Source organism: Sinocyclocheilus grahami, unplaced genomic scaffold (assembly GCF_001515645.1).
Source record: "Sinocyclocheilus grahami isolate Dianchi unplaced genomic scaffold, SAMN03320097.WGS_v1.1 scaffold202.1, whole genome shotgun sequence".
NCBI lineage: Eukaryota > Metazoa > Chordata > Actinopteri > Cypriniformes > Cyprinidae > Sinocyclocheilus > Sinocyclocheilus grahami.
This window is the reverse complement of record NW_015505381.1, coordinates 105322-123846: the sequence shown is the minus strand read 5'-3', so window position 1 is coordinate 123846 and position 18525 is coordinate 105322. Positions and strand designations below refer to the sequence as shown.

Below are 18525 nucleotides of genomic sequence, written 5' to 3'. Positions count from 1 at the left end.
GTTGTTTGTGCATCTTTTTCTTCCACACTTTTTCCTTCCATTCAACTTTCTGTTAACATGCTTGGATACAGCACTCTGTGAACAGCCAGCTTCTTTGGTAATGAATGTTTGTGGCTTACCCTCCTTGTGAAGGGTGTCAATGATTGTCTTCTGGACAACTGTCAGATCAGCAGTCTTCCCCATGATTGTGTAGCCTAGTGAACCAAACTGAGAGACCATTTTGAAGGCTCAGGAAACCTTTGCAGGTGTTTTGAGTTGATTAGCTGATTGGCATGTCACCATATTCTAATTTCTTGAGATAGTGAATTGGTGGGTTTTTGTTAAATGTGAGCCAAAATCATCACAATTAAAAGAACCAAAGACTTAAACTACTTCAGTCTGTGTGCATTGAATTGATTTAATACACGAGTTTCACAATTTGAGTTGAATTACTGAAATAAATGAACTTTTCCACGACATTCTAATTTATTGAGATGCACCTGTATGTATATAAATCTATATAACTTGAAGCATTTGTTAAACATTTCCAACGTTGATTTAATATAGCGGGTCATGTTGTCACACTATATGGGGTAAGTTGTTACATTGGGATCCTGCTGTTTATTGGCACTGATGTGAAAAAAAATTCTTAGTTTGAATTATAAAATATTGTCTGAAGTAAAATAAAGTAATCTAGCACAACATCTGTATTTAATCTATATAAATTATGAATTTGTTTTAATGTTTAACCTTTGTCATCTTTATAGTATACTTTAATTCAATAGTTGCCAGTGTGGGTTTTATTGTGTACGATGAGATATGAAAATATCCTTACAAAAATCATATAAAAATATGAATTTTGGTTTCATAATTAAAAAAATATGACAAATTATCAAACTAAATATCTCAATGTAAGATATGTATTTCATATAAAGTCAACTGCATATCTAACAATTATTACAAATATAATTAAATGTGAAAATATGATGTCAAAAAGCATGAAAGTATAATTTTGACAATTCACAACAAAGCATTTGTATTTAATAATGTGTATTTAATATAAAGAAGTATGTGTCAGCTCCAGTATTTAATTTAATGTAATTTTATTTTTTTTATTTCAGTGGAGGTGGTGGAATTATATTATATATTATATATATATAATGTAAATTGTATAGTATAAATTATATAATATCAATTATTAAATTTTTATGTATTTATTTTTATATTATTTTAAATTCATCAGTGGGCGTAGTGCAATTATAAATAAGTTATTTATATATAATAAATATAATTTATAAATATAAATAAGTTATTTTATAAATAAGGAATTATTTAAATTATATAGTATTAATTAATAAAAAATATTTTATTTTATTATTTTATTTACATCAGTGAAGGCTGTGAAATTATAAATAATTTTATATCAATTATATATCAATTGTACAGTATAAATTATATAATATAAATATTTTTATTGTATTTTTATGTATTTTTATTTCATATTCATCAGTGGGTGGGGTGGAAAATAAGTTATAAATAAGTTTATTAACAAGTTTATTATTAAGCTAAACTACTGCTAGAAAGCAAGCATTCATATAATATATTCTAATATTAATGGAGCTGCAATTTTATAGCTCTGTATGATCAGCTATTGTCTCATTTGTGGCTACTATTTTTATGTAAATAAAGTCTCATCCTCTAAGTAATAAAAATTTTCTTTAAGAATGAATATGCTTCAAACTTGTGATTTCTTTCTTGTTGTTCTGTCTGTGCCTCAGACTGCAGGTTGGAGAGGACACTGAAGCTTCTCTTGAGGATCTGAGCGATTGTTCCTCAGACTCTATGGAAGTGTGCTGTGAGGATTTAGGTGAGTCTCTCTTAAAAATACTCCAATATTCATGACCGCAGGGTTTTCTCATACAGGACTGTAGATGGTAGTGAGAACAGGTCTGAGACTGTGGTCTGAGGGATGCTATGATTCAGATCGATCAAACTATAAGCAGATGCTGGTGTGGTAAATTATGATTGTATCCATGTGAGGACATTCATGTCTTTGCTGATGTATGTAAGTTTCCACCGTCTGAAGCTCTTTTCAGATTCTTGATGGACTCAGTCAGACCTCATGTAGACCTCAAATATTAGTGAAAACCTGTCAGCTCATGCTGGCCAGACATGCTAACGAACAGAGACCAATCCGCTGATTTGGGATTGTGTTTAGTACTTTGACAAAGTAGTGTTTTTTGTGGAAAATTGTTTTCGAGAAATGTGTTTAAGATGTTACATGCCTTGATAATGTGTGGAAAGATTTGCAATTTATAAAAGTAGCTGTTGCGACAGTTGTGTTTGCATATTTAACAGTGATTTTGTTGCTTTTAGGCATATTATATTTATATCTTTTTCAAAAACCATTCAAAAATTTAGAATTAATTCCATTTTAATTATTGTAATCTCAATGAATTAAAGTACAAATGCATATCATTAAATATATATTAAATATATATTTTAAACATACTATATATATATATATATATATTATTTGTTGTACTGAATTAAATGTAATTTTACTGCCTTTCTCTTTTTTTACTCTAATGAAAATGAAATGAGAGTAAATGTACAAAGAGTAATTACACAATGTATATATAAAGTATATATATATATATATATATATATACACACACACAATGTGTAGAAGAATGTGCAAACCCTTATTACAGATATTCTCAGATGTGCAACACCCCGTGAGTTTACAGACTGTGTTCACATGTTTCACATTAATATACCGCATAGAGACAAATACTTTTATGACTTTTGAGCGTAAGATTTATATTGTGTCACAAACAAACAAACAAACAAACAAACAGACAAGCACAGCCATATGTTGCCAGATACATCCGCACACAAACACTGAATGAAAGCCGGTCTGAGTAATATATCAGTGTGGTGTAATGGCTACAGATGCCAGCAACCCAAGGGATGTTCTCATGTCTGCAAACATCTGCGCTGCTGGCCAAGCACAGTCTCCGGATGGGATCCAGATGTTTGGAGAACCTTTGGCTTTCTCAGGAGAGAGGGCGGTGGACACATCAGGACGTGTGTTTCATACTTCGTGAAGAGAAAACGCTAATATGTGTCAGAATCCAGTGCTGTTTCATGTAAGTGTCGGATCAGAGTGATATGTTACGTGATATATACTGTAAGTATATCACAGAACAGATTTTTTTTAAACACCTTTTTCTTTAGACAGATGTGAAGTTGATTAGAGACTTTTGAGATCTCCTTATAATTCATCAGCATTATGAGTTTATCAGTAATATCTCAGTTATTTCTTTTAGACGTAATTGAGATTAATATAGTTTTCATATCTTTTTTTTATATATATATATTTTTAATATCTTACCCCCGGTTTCACAGGCAAGGCTTAAGCCTATAGTCTCAGACTAAAATGTAAGTCTTAGCTGTTTCAACTGAAAGAAACTTGCACTGACTGATCTTAAAATATATCAGTGCCTTTGTTTTGTCTCAAGATGCACACCAGTAATGTGTTTTTCTAAGCATGTTTATAAAAAATTACTTAAATGTCCTAGTTGAACTATGGCCTAATCCTGGCTTAGTCTAAGCCCTGTCTGTGAAACCGGGCCTTAGTTGTTGTTCTTAGAAATAATTCAGAGTAATTGGATAGGCTACTTATTTACTTTAAGATTAATAATTAATAATAAGATTAATTTGATCATTTATTGCATATAAATGATCAGTGAGTTTTGAAATGTTTTATTTGATATCTTTTTAATGCTTTAAGATATTTAATATCTTTATACTTTATATTTTATATCTTTATATCTCCATTGTTTAGGCCTAAATAAGCTCTTTTTTAGTATCTCTCTCGTTATTATTCTTCAACATAATTGAGATTAAATATATACTTTTCTGATCTTTTTAATGCCGCTCTCTCTCTCTCTCTTTTTTGGATATTTTAATATCAGTTGTTTCTTTTAAAAATGTTTTTCAGGGTCTTTTTTTGTTTGTTTTAATAATTTTTTTTTGCATCAAGAAAATGTTGTGTTTTATATGTCTTATTCTATTGCCAGATCCATCTTATTTTAACAAAACAAAAAAAACAAAAAAAAATTATTTATGCTGCAATTATTATTTTTTGCCATTTTTCTTTTCCTTTTTGTTTTGTATGGTGTGTTGGATTATTTGTAGAATGGAATAACTAAAATATTCTTAATGTTTAAACAAAATGATGATTATATTGCATTTTTGTATTATACTAAAAACAATGTACATTGCATTTGCGTTAATAGATTGCAAATAGATAGATGGATATGTTTTTGCCATTTTTGTGTTAGATTATTTGCAGAACTATAAAGCTAGTGTATACATTATTATATTATACCACTAAAGGCAATATAGATAGATAGATAGATAGATAGATAGATAGATAGATAGATAGATAGATAGATAGATAGATAGATAGATGTACAGTATGACATTTGTGTATTGGTAAATTGTCCTATGCATATGCAATGCATTTCTCCTGAAGGCAGATAGTGAATACATAACTGAGATTTTAATGGGTATTCAGCATTGGATCCTGGAAGGGGGAGGGGCGAAACAATGGGGATGGAGAAATAGTGTGTGTGAAAATACACACTACGATGTACTGGATTCAGTTTACATTCTAGTGTTGCAATTTGTCATCTCCCCCTATCAGCTCACACTTTCTGCTGAGGCAGAGAGACGCACCGGAAAATGCAACCGAGAGAGAGAGAAAGGGGGGAGGGACTGTTGTTGCGTGCAGCACTGCTGTCATTTGGCTGCTGCACGGCTCAGCGGCAAGACAGCCTGGTGAAGGGAGGAGAGAAAACGAGGGAGTGAGAGAAAGAGGAGAGAGAGAAAGAGGAGAGAGAAAAGGAGAACCAGGGCGGCAGCTTCTGCAGCCTGACAGGAAGGAAAGGGAAAAAATAAAGGGTGCACGGAATTAGCATTTTCTTCCTGTGCAAGAGAGAAAGAGCCGCGGTAGCATGTGCATTGTTGTGCATCCGCCGTCTCTCGCACTTGTGGGCTAGAAATTGTGCTCAGATTATTCCCCTTGGCGTGTGTCCGATGATTGAATGACAGAATGCTCGGGGGCGTTGCTGATCTGCTTTTCGACGCCTGTCTGGTGCCGTGTGCTGGTGTTGCCGCTCTGCTCTCATCTGTAATGAGGTAATGGCTGCTATATCAGGGACACAGGTGGTACGAGAAAAGGAAGAGGCCGTGGAATACATAAAGGGAGCATAATGAATTCGGTTTGTAGTTTGTCATCAGCCTCCTTTGACTGCTGATGAATGTTGTTGTCGAACACATGAACAAAAGCATGCATGATTACCTGTGACCTGTCACACTGGATGAAATGCACCTAGGCTTTCTAAGGGATACTTAGCAGTTTTATGCATACTGTGGAATTTGATATAATATATACATATATAATTGGATCTGGATCCTGTTTGTTATGTCCATGGCATTAATCAGGATGTAAGTTTGTTGCATTTAAAACAAATATTGTTTGTGCTGTCTTCTAAACACAGCATGCTCTGCATTCGTGCATCAGTCCTCAAATGAATTACCTCTATTTCAACCATGTCCAGACCTCATATGTTTAAACAACCAATTTGGGCCTGAATTCTTGCAGTTGTTTGCGTGGAAACCTAGATCCTTCTTCTCCTTGCATGGCAATGCACAGTATAATTCGGTGGTGGGATTAAAAGCTAATGAGAGTAAACGAATGACCTGGATTAAACTCCTTATTAAAATGCTCTCCGTAGCTCTTGCTTAAGAATCCATACAGGATTCCGATCGGAATTATAATTTGAAAAACAATCCTGCAGGATCCTGCAGGGAATAAAAAGTAAGAACCAAGAATAAAAATGGAACTTCTGTTGGAATAGTTCTAGCAGCACTGCATTTCTATTAGGATGCTTTTGGGACTCCAAATTTTAATTAATTTAATTTTTTTTTTAATATTTTTCATTTTGGTTTGGTTTAATTCATAATTTGGTTCTGAATTATAGCAGAAAATCCGATAGGAATATATATATTTTTTTAGCATGCTTTTATATAGACAGCGTATAATTACGAGCAACACCAGAGTGGTTGCGGAGCTCTTCTCCTCTAAATTTAGAAGAAAAACAAAGTGCTACAGGGAATCTTTTTCATGCAGGATCTTTTAATCACAAGGTCTCTGTTAAGAATAATCTGTTGAATCTCTATATCAAAGCACGTTCTTTTTTATAATCATAATTACACAGAGTTCATGCTCATTTGTTCTGCATAATAAACTGCTGCATAATAGACTTCCTTATGAGTTGTATGTGGCACATAACATCTGCACACCACTTTTGGTCTCAAGACTGAATTCGCACTCAGAATGGAGCATTGCTTTCCTCTGTGCATTCATAGTTACTATTGTACTGCACAGCTGGACGTGGGTCTAAATCTCTAGGGGGACGGAAATGCTTAAAATATGTATGAGGCACAATAGTTTGAGTTGAGGGACAGTTAAGCTAGGGCCAAATTTGGCCTCTTTGTGCCAGTCTGGAAATAAACCTGAATATGTATAGCAAGTTATGAGGACGATATGAGCTTTTATGAGGCCACTCTAATCATGTTGGTTTCCTTGACTGTGCTGTGGGTATTTAAGTGGCTGATATCCATATCAATATCTAGAGGGAAGGGTGACTGATAACTGATTATATACTATTATAAATATACTTTTTATTTGTTCCTTCTTTTACTTGATTTCTAAGTAATATATTTTGGGTATGGTTCAACCTCAAGTTGTTCTAAACCTGGAATTTTGAAGAATTTTGGTAACCAAACAGTTGATGGTAGCCATTGGCTTTCATAGTATGGAAAAAATACTATGGAAGTCAGTGGCTACTGTCAGCTGTTTGGTTGAGGGTGAGTAAATGATGACAAAATTGTTCTTTTTGGGTGAACTATCTCTTTAAAAAATAACTTGCGAATCAGCACTGCATAAGATACTAATTTTGGTTTTCACAGAGTATATCTGTAATTTCGTTTTACAGCACTGATTTCACTTGTTTTTCAGTATGAACAGATTAAAAACAAGTGGAAATACACATATTAAAGATTCAATTGTTGTCTTATCTTATGCAGCATTGATTCAAGTAAGTCTTGTTTTAAGGTTTTTTTAGATGCTTTATCTGGAAATGTCAAAAATACTGTATCATTTTTGCAGTGTATACACATTTACTATACATTCACTCAAAAATACTTGTAAAAAAATATATGTATTATATATTGACAAAACTGCTAATAGAATTGATCTGAATTTACTACTGGAATTTATTTTGTTTTACCTTAGAATTTACTATTTTAATTGGTTATATTTATGTTATGCATAATATTAAAATGTATTAAACTGCACTTGGTGCAGTGTTGCTTCTTGTGACCCACAAAATCTACACATGAAGCTGTGTTCCAGTTTGCCCTTGCAGATCAAAGCATATGGAGAAAAAGAGCATGTATTACATTTTAATCTCCCATGCAGCCAATGGCAGAGCTGGAGATTGCATTGGAGCAAGGCACACCACTATGTTTATTTGTGCGCAGGTAGCAATGCGTAATATGAGGGTGTTTATAATATATGCATAATGCATGTAAATTAATCAATGTATCAATTTAAAATGTATTTTGTGCTTGCTCTTTATTTGACCATTATGGTAGAAATTAACGTTTTTAGAAGGTCAGGACACAACACAGGTGAAGCTGGTTGATTTGCAATAGTTATGTACATACTTTACAATGAAAACTAATGAAATGCTGTCATCTTGTCGTCTGATTCACTAATTCCACCATGCAAGTCTGTCTAGTGATGTAATTAGTTAGAGCATCTGTAAATTGTCTCATGGGAATGTAGTTGATTGACATGAGTTATCTGCTGTCCAGTAATGCTTGTAAACCACCTCTCTCTCTCGCTGTCTGTAAAGCAGTCCAGTCGTTAATAATGTCAGGCCAGGCGTCGTGCCTAACTGCACCATGGGATTGATTGGGCATGCTGTTGACATGCTGACCGCTCGCCCATGCAGGTTTTCAAGAGATTGTGTGGCAGTTTACAACTGTTTGAACAGAAAACATTTGTTTATTTGGACGAAAGAAGACTTTCATCCTTAGTTCTTCTCATTGTCAGTGTAGGCGATGTGATATGAGGCTGTCTGGTTCTCGTAATCTCATGGTTGGCGTTTGGCTCGTTCAGTGCTGCCTCCGAGGTTAATGTCCAAGACTGTTAGCTTTCAGCAAAGCCAGGTGATTGATCAGGTCGAGCTGTTTTTCACCTTTGTGACGTAAATGAAAGGCTGTTGGCTATTTAAAACCAAAAGACAAACTCTTTGAAATGTCAGCTTCATGATTCAACAGGAAGTACAAACTGGTCTTTAATGGCGCATAAAGTTCTCAATCTGATTGGGAACTTTTGCCATCTTTGACTATTTGAAGAAATTTTGGTGTAGAATCCTACAGTATGTTTTTCAAAGATACTAATTGTGTGCTTAAGTTAAGTAAACTATTTTATGTTCAGTTTTTTTTTACAATATTAATACACTACTGTTAAAAAAGGGTGAGGTCGGTATGATTTTTAAAGAATTTTATTTGATCAAAAATACAGTAAAAACTGTAAAATTGTGAAATATTATTACGATTTAAATGAACTGTTTTCTGTTTGAATATATTTTAAAATGTAATTTATTCCTGTGATGCAAATCTGAATTTTCAGCATCATTCCTCCAGTCTTCAGTGTCACATGATCCTTCAGAAATCCATCTAATATGCTGATTTGCTGCTCAAGAAACATTTCTACATATTTATTTTCAGGATTCTTTGATGAATAGAAAATTCAAAAGAATAGCATTTATTTGAAATATGCATCATTACTAAATAAAAGTATTAAGTTCTTTAAAAAACAAAAATACTGACTCCAAACTTTTGAACTGTAGTGTGTGTGTATACAGGTGCATCTCAATAAATTAGAATGTCATGGAAAAGTTCATTTATTTCAGTAATTCAACTCAAATTGATACATGCATTTATAAGACATAAACTGAAAATAACTGGTATAAAATAACATAAAATGGGAAAAATTGGTGCAGATATTTAGTTTTGCTTACTTACTGTACATTGCATATTGATTGTCCGCTATGTGTGCAGATCCCGAGTCTCAAAGGAAACGGACGGTTCAGAATGTCCTGGATCTCAGACAGAACCTGGAGGAAACCATGTCCAGCCTGCGAGGGACTCAGCTCAGCCAGAGGTGAGTGAGAACCAGTACGTGTTAATGGCATGAAAAATCACAACCAGACTAATTCACGAGGATGCGAACTGCTGCTTTTCAATGAATCGTAAATCTGGGAGAAAGCTCCACAATGTTCTTTGAAAACAATCTTCACGCACATTTGTGTCACAAAAAGCATGAATATAAACAAGGTTTTGCATTATACACAAACGATTACTTTTTCCACAACCATTCAGCCTCCCACGTCTTTTGGGAGAGTTGCCGCTTCAGTCGTTCAGACACCTGGCTGCCACATTCACACATACACAATGAAACACTTTCCATCAATGAATAACAACAAACACACACAGAAATCAGCTGGACTCCAGGCTTTGCAAAGTCAGATATACAGCAATACACAACTGGACTTTTACGTTTTCTGAAAAAATCTTTCTGAAAAATTTCTTTCTCTTTGTTTTGCGAGGTTACCAGGTTGCTCTGAGTGATTTTTAGAATGTTTCTATGTGGTTGCTTAAACTTAAGCTGATCATTTTTTATTGTGTATGTATACAGTATATCTCATAGACATATAAATAAAAAAATGTTTGAGCAAGTTACAGAATAAGCTAGATGCTATGCTACTTCCCGATGAACAGATTTTCCTTCCCCACAGGTGTGCTACAGTACGCTAGATGTGCTTAGCCTAGCAATTATGCTAACTTTGATCTTAGTACCTTCCTGAATTTTGCCCCTAGAGATCTCAACCTGTCCTTCCTCCTAACATCAAACCTTTCCCTGCAGGCTAACCATTCACTGCTCTACTAAGTTTCAGAGCAGAAGACTTTTGTAGTAGACATATAACACGCTTGAGACCTGCAGCTTCATTTTAATAGCAGCACTTGTATAAGACTGATGAGCTTCCAAAGACTTGATGGTGCAGGCGTAAAAATGATTCATACCAGATTAACCGCACTCAACCCACAGATTCACAGCCACACTGATGTATGTGTGCATAATGAGCTTTTCTGTAACGGGATACTTCTGTTAGCCTTCAAGACATGGAGATGCATGACCTAATACGACTCAGAATAGAGGTGCGCTGTTTGATTTTTCTGATCGTGCCTATTCACATTATACACCTGCTGGTCGAATCCTGATTCTGCCAAGATGTGCAATTGAGTTGGAAAATGTGATTAGCTAATTACTGAACCACATGGACGCTTTTAAGTTCTCATGTGCTGTGTTTGTTTAGGAAATTGTTTGTGATGTGTTATGCTTTCACAAACAAGCTTTTTATCAGTTCAGCATGTTTCTATAATGATGTGTGATGAGTTTTTAAGCAAAACCCGCAACAACACAGTGTTTTTTTTTAGAATCATTGATGTACTATAATAGTTTTTATTAATATTTTGAATTAGTTTTTTATTTTTAGATTGTTTTAAATTTACATAAAATTGTAGTAATTTTGTTTTGTGCTTTTGACAGTTTTTATTATTTTTATTTTTTTTAAGTTTTCATCTTTTCTTCTTCTTTTTCTTCTTTTAGTTAGTTATTTTAGTACATCAAGTTAAACTAAATGAAAATTTAAAAATGGGAAAGCAGCTGAAAAAAGTTTAATGATAGTTGTACTATAAAATTTAGTTAGTTTAGTACATCAAGTTAAACTAAATGAAAATGAGAAATGCTGCCTTGGAAACTTGCTTAAAGGAGACATATTATGCCCCTTTTTTACAATATGTAATATAAGTCTCTGGTGTCCCCAGAATGTGTCTGTGAAGTTTCAGCTCAAAATACTCCACAGATCATTTATTATATCATTTTGAAAATGCCTATTTTGAGTGGAAACAGAAACGCGCTGTTTTTCGGGCGTGTCTCTTTAAATGCAAATAAGCTGCTGCTCCCCGCCCCCTTTTCCAGAATAGAGCTGTGCCATTACAGCTTGTACCTGCTAAAAACATCTGTTTTGGTTCTGATTATCATGTTTATCACGCTGAAATCATGCGTTTTAAACCATATGAGTTTAAACTTCTGATATACGGTTTTCTGAGCGCACACATCCGAAGCACACGGACAGAAAGCGGCTGTCACAGCATGTGAGTACTAAACTAAGTTCTCATTCACACACAAGTTTACGTTAAAAACACACGAGTTACAAAAAAGATTTGGTTATGTCTGTGAAGGTAAACTGCTGGGAAATAAATTGCATGTTTATTTTAGATCTGTGTGGCAGCAGCAATTTACAGTAAATAACTCAATAAATCCACTGCTCTCTCGTCTCCTCTGAGGCTGCGACTCTTAATAGTGTTCTGTGCTCATCTGTGCAGTCAAAGACAGAACAGTTAGCATGTTTTGCTCAAACTTTCACCATGGCATTAGAGCTGGTACACCATTGTCGCTTGCGAAAACACAATGAAGGCACCGTGTAAACTTACAGATTAAGGGGCGGTAATATTATAATGAGATGCCTTTGACACGTCACCAAGGGAGCGAAATCAGATACGCTCGTTTTCTCAGACGCTTGCAGAAAAAAAGCTTCCCAAAACAAAGTTACTGGGTTAATCTTTTTCACGTTTCCTTGGTTGGTAGATGCACCAGGGACCTGATTATAGCACTTAAAACCTGGAAAAGTCAGATTTTCATGATATGTCACCTTTAATAAAATAAAATAAACTTTTATTTTCTATTTTATTTTATTTAAAGTTTTAGTTAACTATAATAAGTTGCAAAATTTGAGGTATTATTCAGGGTTGTCTAAGTGATCCAACTAACAGTTTTCAATAAAATTTTAGAAGGACAGACCTGAACCATCTCGCTCCATCCTAACAACTGCATAGCAATGCACAAGCAATCACTCAGAACACCTTAGCAACTGTATACAACGCCTTGGCAACCACTCACAACGTTATGGCTTTATTCTGGTGAAGTTTGCATGGGCAAACACAGTCATTGTAGAAATGTAAAGTCTGCTTAAAGTCTGCTTTTGCCATTACAGTCATTGTTGATTTTAGTAATGAGAAAAACTCTATAAATGTTCTTGCCACATAGTGTGCGACGTGGAGAGAGCAGGACCTTTGCTTTGGCTTCATGTAGGATGTGATGTGGCACTGAAAGCGAATGGAAAAGCAGCTTGTGATGTTTGGGAGTGGCTGCGCCATCACTGTGAAAGGTCCAGTGCAGTGAAATGAGGCTGTATGTGTGTTATTTTCAGATGTCTTTTGAAAATACTGAGAAATGAAACATTTATTCTGTCTAGAAACTCCCATGTGGTCCTTTATCGTCAATCCAGGTCTTCCACTAGTAATGCCAGCTGCCATGAGAGCCAGCAATGCTGCTGGATCCGGAGTCCAGATCATTCATTCATTCCATTTCATAATCAGCTCAACTGATATAGAATTCAGATACATGCAAATTACAAATATGAGTACAACGGAACAATTTTTTCCATTGATACAATTGTTGGGCCAAACGAAAAGCCTAGGACTGAACAATTAATCAAAATAAAATCGCTTTTTACTAGTGCTGTCAAACGATTAATCACGATCAAATCAGAACAGATCAGAAGCATCAAATTTTTGTACTTTAAAAAAGACCATTATTTTTAAGAATTATTTTTATTAGATACTGAATTTTACAGTAGTAGTACAGTAGTATTATTGCAATAATTATCCATTTTTAATGTTAATATTTTATTAAATACTTAATTTTTATTTACAGTACAATAGTATTATTGCGATAATATATTTATCATTGTAATATTTTTATTTTAATAATAATAATTATTATTATTATTATTATTATTGCCAGATTTATATAATCACTGTAGAATTGTATTGGCCAAAATATGCAACCTTACAAACAAGCAAAGCAAACCTGAATGTGCTTTACAAAATTGTGTTTTAATGTAATATTTATTAAAAAAAAATTGCAATCTGATTTTTTTCTTCCCCAAATTCAAATTCCATTCAGCCCTTGAATACTCCATTGACAACAGAACAAAATTACGAGGTATACTGCAAAAAATATGTTTTTAAGGCTCCTTGCAGTATTTATTTATTTGTTTGTTTATTTTTATTTTTTTTTGCTAAAATGAAATAAAATTATTTATTTTTATTACATACACATTTTTATTTTATAGTACATCATCATCATTACAATAATTATGTTATATAATTGTATTGGCCAAATTGTGTAGCTCTAAAAACAAGCACAGCTAATCTGAGCTCTTTTTTAAAAATTTGTTTATTATTCCATTAGTTTATTCCAAATAATTTAATAATTTAGTCATCAGTTTTTTCCCCAAATTACTCAGTCTTAAAATAGCCCATCAACAACAGATAGAAATGATTAACAGACCTGCTGGCAACCAAGCTACGCTGACTGTGCGACCCATTTGCAAGAATAACAGACCAAATAATCCTCCTTCAGCTGGGTAACACTAACCGAATAACCCAATGCCAGTGTGTTTGTGTGCTGTTTATGCCTTGAGTGCATCAAATATTTCAACCCACAAGTGTGCGTTTTCTGGCATTTAGCAGCTGTCTGATGAATTATCCTGAGAGAAGTGCATAAAAATAGCTCTTCCATGTTCATGTGGTAAAGGAAGCTGTTATATTATTCATTTGAGCTGGTGCATCTGGTTATGCAATCTTCATCCTCAACAGATGAATTCTCCCACAGATGCATCCTTTTCTTTAATAGGCCACGAGTTCCTGTGGCTCAACAACCCTATTATGTTGTGTTTTGCATGCACCTCTTTCTGTCTATAGTTGTCTGGACAGCAGCGTCTGCTACGATAGCGATGAAACCAATGCTCGTAGCATCTCCAGCCTCTCCAACCGCTCCTCTCCTCTCTCCTGGCGCCATGGACAGTCCAGTCCTCGTCTGCAAGCCGGCGACGCTCCTTCCTCAACGGGCAGCCGCTATGTGTCGGGCAGCAAGGCCTCGTCTCAGTACACCTCTCACACCATGCCTGCCCGCTGCTCCAGCCGGCTCAGCCACACGTCACGTAGCGAGTTCATCGAAGGCTTGGATGCCGGAGACAGCGACCTCAAGTCTGGTTACCTGAGTGATTCTGATGTACTATGCAAGAGCCTTAATGACGACGACGACGATGACGACAATCTGGCCAATGGGTGAGTGTCTGCATGTGTTGCTTTGCTAAATATCTCTAGCCTACTACTCTCTTAAAAATAAAGTTTCCAAAAGGAGGTTTTCGTTGCGATGCAATAGAAGAATGCTTTTGGATTCCTCAAAGAACCTTTCACTGAACAGTTCTTAAAAGAACCATTTTTTCTTATGGCGCTTTTCCGCTGCGTGGTACGACTCGACTCGGTACGGCTCAGTACGGCACGGCATGGTTCGGCTCGGCACGGTTTGCGTTTCCACTGCGGTTCATTACCGCTTTAGAGTGGGCAGGATTATTCACATGTCATTACAGTTGAGCCGCCTCTACTACCACGACTCCTAAAAAAAACTTTTTCATTCCACATCGCCCCATCAAGCTCTCGCTGGATCCGCTCCTCTGCTATCAACGAGAGGAACGTCTGTTCTTCCACAACAGACAACAAAACTTTTTGGTTGTTAAAAAAAGGTGCACTCGTTCAAAACAGTTGAGTTCGATGCTTCGCTGGCTGTGCTGATTTAAATCTAGAGGTTCTTTTGTGTTTGTGTCGCAAGTTCAGTGACGCAGGTAGTGACGATTCTCTCTGGCCAATCCGTGGTCAGCAGAGTTTACACGTCACGTTTTGGTAACGGTACTTGGAACCCCAACCGAAGTGGTACTAAAAAAAGTACCAGGTACTGTACCCAGTGGAAAACCCCCCAAAAGTGAACCGTACTGAGCCGTACCGTGCCGTACCATGCAATGGAAAAGCGCCATTAGTGTGAAAAACATCTAAAGAAGCTTTTTCCCCAATAAAGAACATTTTGTGCAGTGGAATGGTTCCATGGATGTTAAAGGTTCTTCATGGAACCATCAATGTCAATAAAGTAGCTGAATTTTTGAGAGTCTAAGAACCATTTTGTGTTCCAAAAGAACTTTTTAGTGAACAGTTCTAAAAGAAGCATTTGTTCCTCAATTTTGAAAAAACTTTTCCCACTATAAAGATTTTGTGCAGTCGAATGGTTCCATGGATTTGAAAGGTTCTTCATGGAACCATTGATGCCAATAAAGAACCATAATTTTTGAGAGTGAACCATTTTTGGTTTTCAGTAAAATGTGCTTAAAAGAACCATTTTTTCTTCAATTTTGAAGAACGTTTTAATAATCTAAATAATCTTTTCCTACTATAAATAACTTTTTGTGCAGTGGAATGGTTCCATGGGTGTTAAAGATTCGTCATGGAACCATTGATGCTAATATAGGACCTTTATTTTTGGTTTTCAGTAAAAGGTTCTTAAAATATTTTTTTTCTTAGTTTAAAGAACAATTTAAACATCTAAAGAACCTTTTCCATTATAAAGAAACTTGAAATGTTCCATGGATGTTAGAGGTTCTCTATGGAACCATCAGTGCCAGTGAAGAACCTTTATTTGTAAGAGTGAACTGGAAGGCTTTATTCATAATGTGTTAATAATGTCATGAATGGGACCAGGAGACGCAGTGTGACTGTTATCCTGCCATGTAAGTACACTAGATTAAAAAGTCAACAGTGCATCAAAGAGGGGTCATGCTAATTATCCACGTTACCAGAGAGGCCTGCAGAGATGCCCTCCTCCTGGCACAGCTTCATAGCATTACTACAGGATCCTCAGACATTTAAAAAGGATGGTCTAAAATGTATAAAACGTATGTAGTTGGGGCTCAATGCATAATATTTTCATTGCTTTGGATGTTTGCTGCAGCTGTGAAATCTGCATAGACTACTAGGTTTGGGGTTAGTAAGATGTTTTTAATGTTTTTGACTGAAGTCTCTAATGCTCACCAAGGCTGCATTTATTTGATTAAAAATACAGTAAAAAAGTAATATTGTGAAATATTATTACAGTTTTAAATAACTGTTTTCAATGTGAATATATTTAAAAATGTAATTTAGTCCTGTGATCAAATCTGAATTTTCTGCATCATTACTCCAGTCTTCAGTGTCACATGATCCTTCAGAAATCATTCTAATATGCTGATTTGCTGCTCAAGAAACATTTCTGATCTTTATCAATGTTGAAAACAGTTGTGCTGCCCAATACTTTTGTGGAAACTGACTTTTTTTTTTGATTCTTTGATGAATAGAAAGCTCAAAAGAACAGCATTTATTTCAAAACATAAATATTTTGTAACATTATGTCTTTACTGTCACTTTTGGTCAGTTTAATGCATCCTTAATAAAAGTATCAATTCCTTTAAAAAAAAATCTTCTAACCCTAAACTTTTAAACAACAGTGTATGTTGACTGTCACTCTTGGTTCAGTTCAGTGATATTGATTATTAAGTGTGGGAGATTGTGGGATTGACAGTGGAGGAGGTGTTGTGAGCATCAAAAAAGAGAAATTCTCAGCTTTATTCAAACGAGAAACAAAAAAACATGTTACTTCAAGAGAAGGAACATTGGTTGTATCCTACAGTACTGTATGTATAAATATCATAAATACACGGTTGTGATCTTGATCGTGCTCATGCATCATATTTTGTGAGAAAGTTTGACTACTAGAGTGACACAGTTTTTTAAATCAGCATCCCAAAATGATAAAGATTTCATTCATTCATGGTATTATACTGTAGATCAAAGTACATGTTGACATCTTCACTTCCCCTTTTGAATTGTCTCCAAAGCCAGACTTTTTCTGTGTAGCTATAGCAGCAAACCTGCAGCGTTTCAATGCACCCAGTCACCATCCGTGTCCTTTTGCAAGGTCGAGCCATCTGCCAGGTCTCAGATTATTCATGTAACTCAATGATTTCTTTGTAATTTGCATGCCACAATGACCTTGTGTTCCTCTTGGACTCGGTCAGCATGCAGCAGCGGGAGTCTGATAGCAGGTGTCTGATCTGAACTCAGTCACCTCCAGATTTGAGGATGATAGCCACTCCTTTTCTGGCCTTGATTGTCTTTCTAATTCCTCTTTTTCAGCAGAGAGTTTGAAGTTATCCAGGCCAGTTCTCCTGGGCGTGAATCTGGGCTTTATCTGGGAGGCTCATGCGGAGGGATTTAGCGAGTGCCGCATGATGGTGGGGTGATCAAACCCAGCCCTCGTTCTCATTTTCTACTGACGCTTCAATGCAGTGAGAAGAAAGAGTGAGAGAAACTTACATAAGAGAGAACAGCCCTCAACAATACAGATCATCAGAGAGCTTTGGGTCAATTTAAGGAGCTGTGGCTTGCATTATTGGGCCAGATTTATCCCTCCTGTTGTGCTGGAGTCAATTTGACCCACACTTCATTTTCAAACTGCTCGAAATACTGGTTAAACAGTTTATTTCTTCTTGAAATTTTGAGGGTATTTTCCATTTAGGAAATGTGCATCATGAATGTGCATGCAAAGCCTCGACACATGGATGTGTTTTGGATAGGCAGTACAAATGTTATGACTTGTGTGTTGGAGTCATATTGACCCCTATTGTTTTTAATACAATTTGCCCAAAATCAACACTGAAAAACACTAAAGAGTCAGGTAAAAAACTAAAACTTTTACTAAACTTGTCAAACACTAAAATATACAATACAATATGAAATTTAAGACTCATAGTATAAAAATATAACAAAACAAAATAGAAATAACAAAATAGAAAGTGGTTTTCTGTTTTCACGTTAATCCTAATTTTTTCCAGAAATTTTTATTTTTTATTTATTTTTTGCAAATTGCATGGAAAAGTCCATTTGACCTGACATTTTTAACATTTAAATATATAAAAATAAAGTTTATGTTGGGACTATATGAATCATTTTTGATGCATTAATCAAAATCTTTTTTTTTTATCTTTCTTTCTTTTTTTCTTTTTCAGTCTAGAAGTATCAGTTGCATTGTAACTGTGAGTGAGTCAGTCAGTGAGTGAGTCAGTCAGTGAGTGAGTCAGTGAGTCAGTGAGTCAGTCAGTGAGTGAGTCAGTGAGTGAGTCAGTGAGTGAGTCAGTCAGTGAGTGAGTGAGTGCGTGAGTGAGTGAGTCAGTGAGTGAGTGAGTGAGTCAGTGAGTGAGTGAGTGAGTGAGTGAGTGAGTGAGTGAGTGAGTGAGTGAGTGAGCCAGTGAGTCAGTGAGTGAGTGTGAGTGAGTGAGAGTGTGTGCGTGTGTGAGTGTATGAGTGAGTGAGTGAGTGTGTGAGTGAGTGTGAGTGTGTGCGTGTGTG

General features: G+C 35.4%; 1 protein-coding gene across 1 annotated transcript in view; it reads left to right on the top strand.

The window, feature by feature from the left end:
* The first annotated feature begins 1754 nt into the window (after positions 1–1754).
* The window catches only part of nav1b (neuron navigator 1b), a 75755-nt gene continuing 58984 nt past the window's right edge, over positions 1755–18525 (top strand). Inside the window, exons 1-3 of the mRNA XM_016285835.1 lie at positions 1755–1846; positions 9187–9289; positions 14017–14382. Of these exons, the coding sequence (XP_016141321.1) occupies positions 1822–1846; positions 9187–9289; positions 14017–14382 (494 nt within the window). The 5' untranslated portion in view covers positions 1755–1821. The remainder of the gene's footprint in view (positions 1847–9186; positions 9290–14016; positions 14383–18525) is intronic.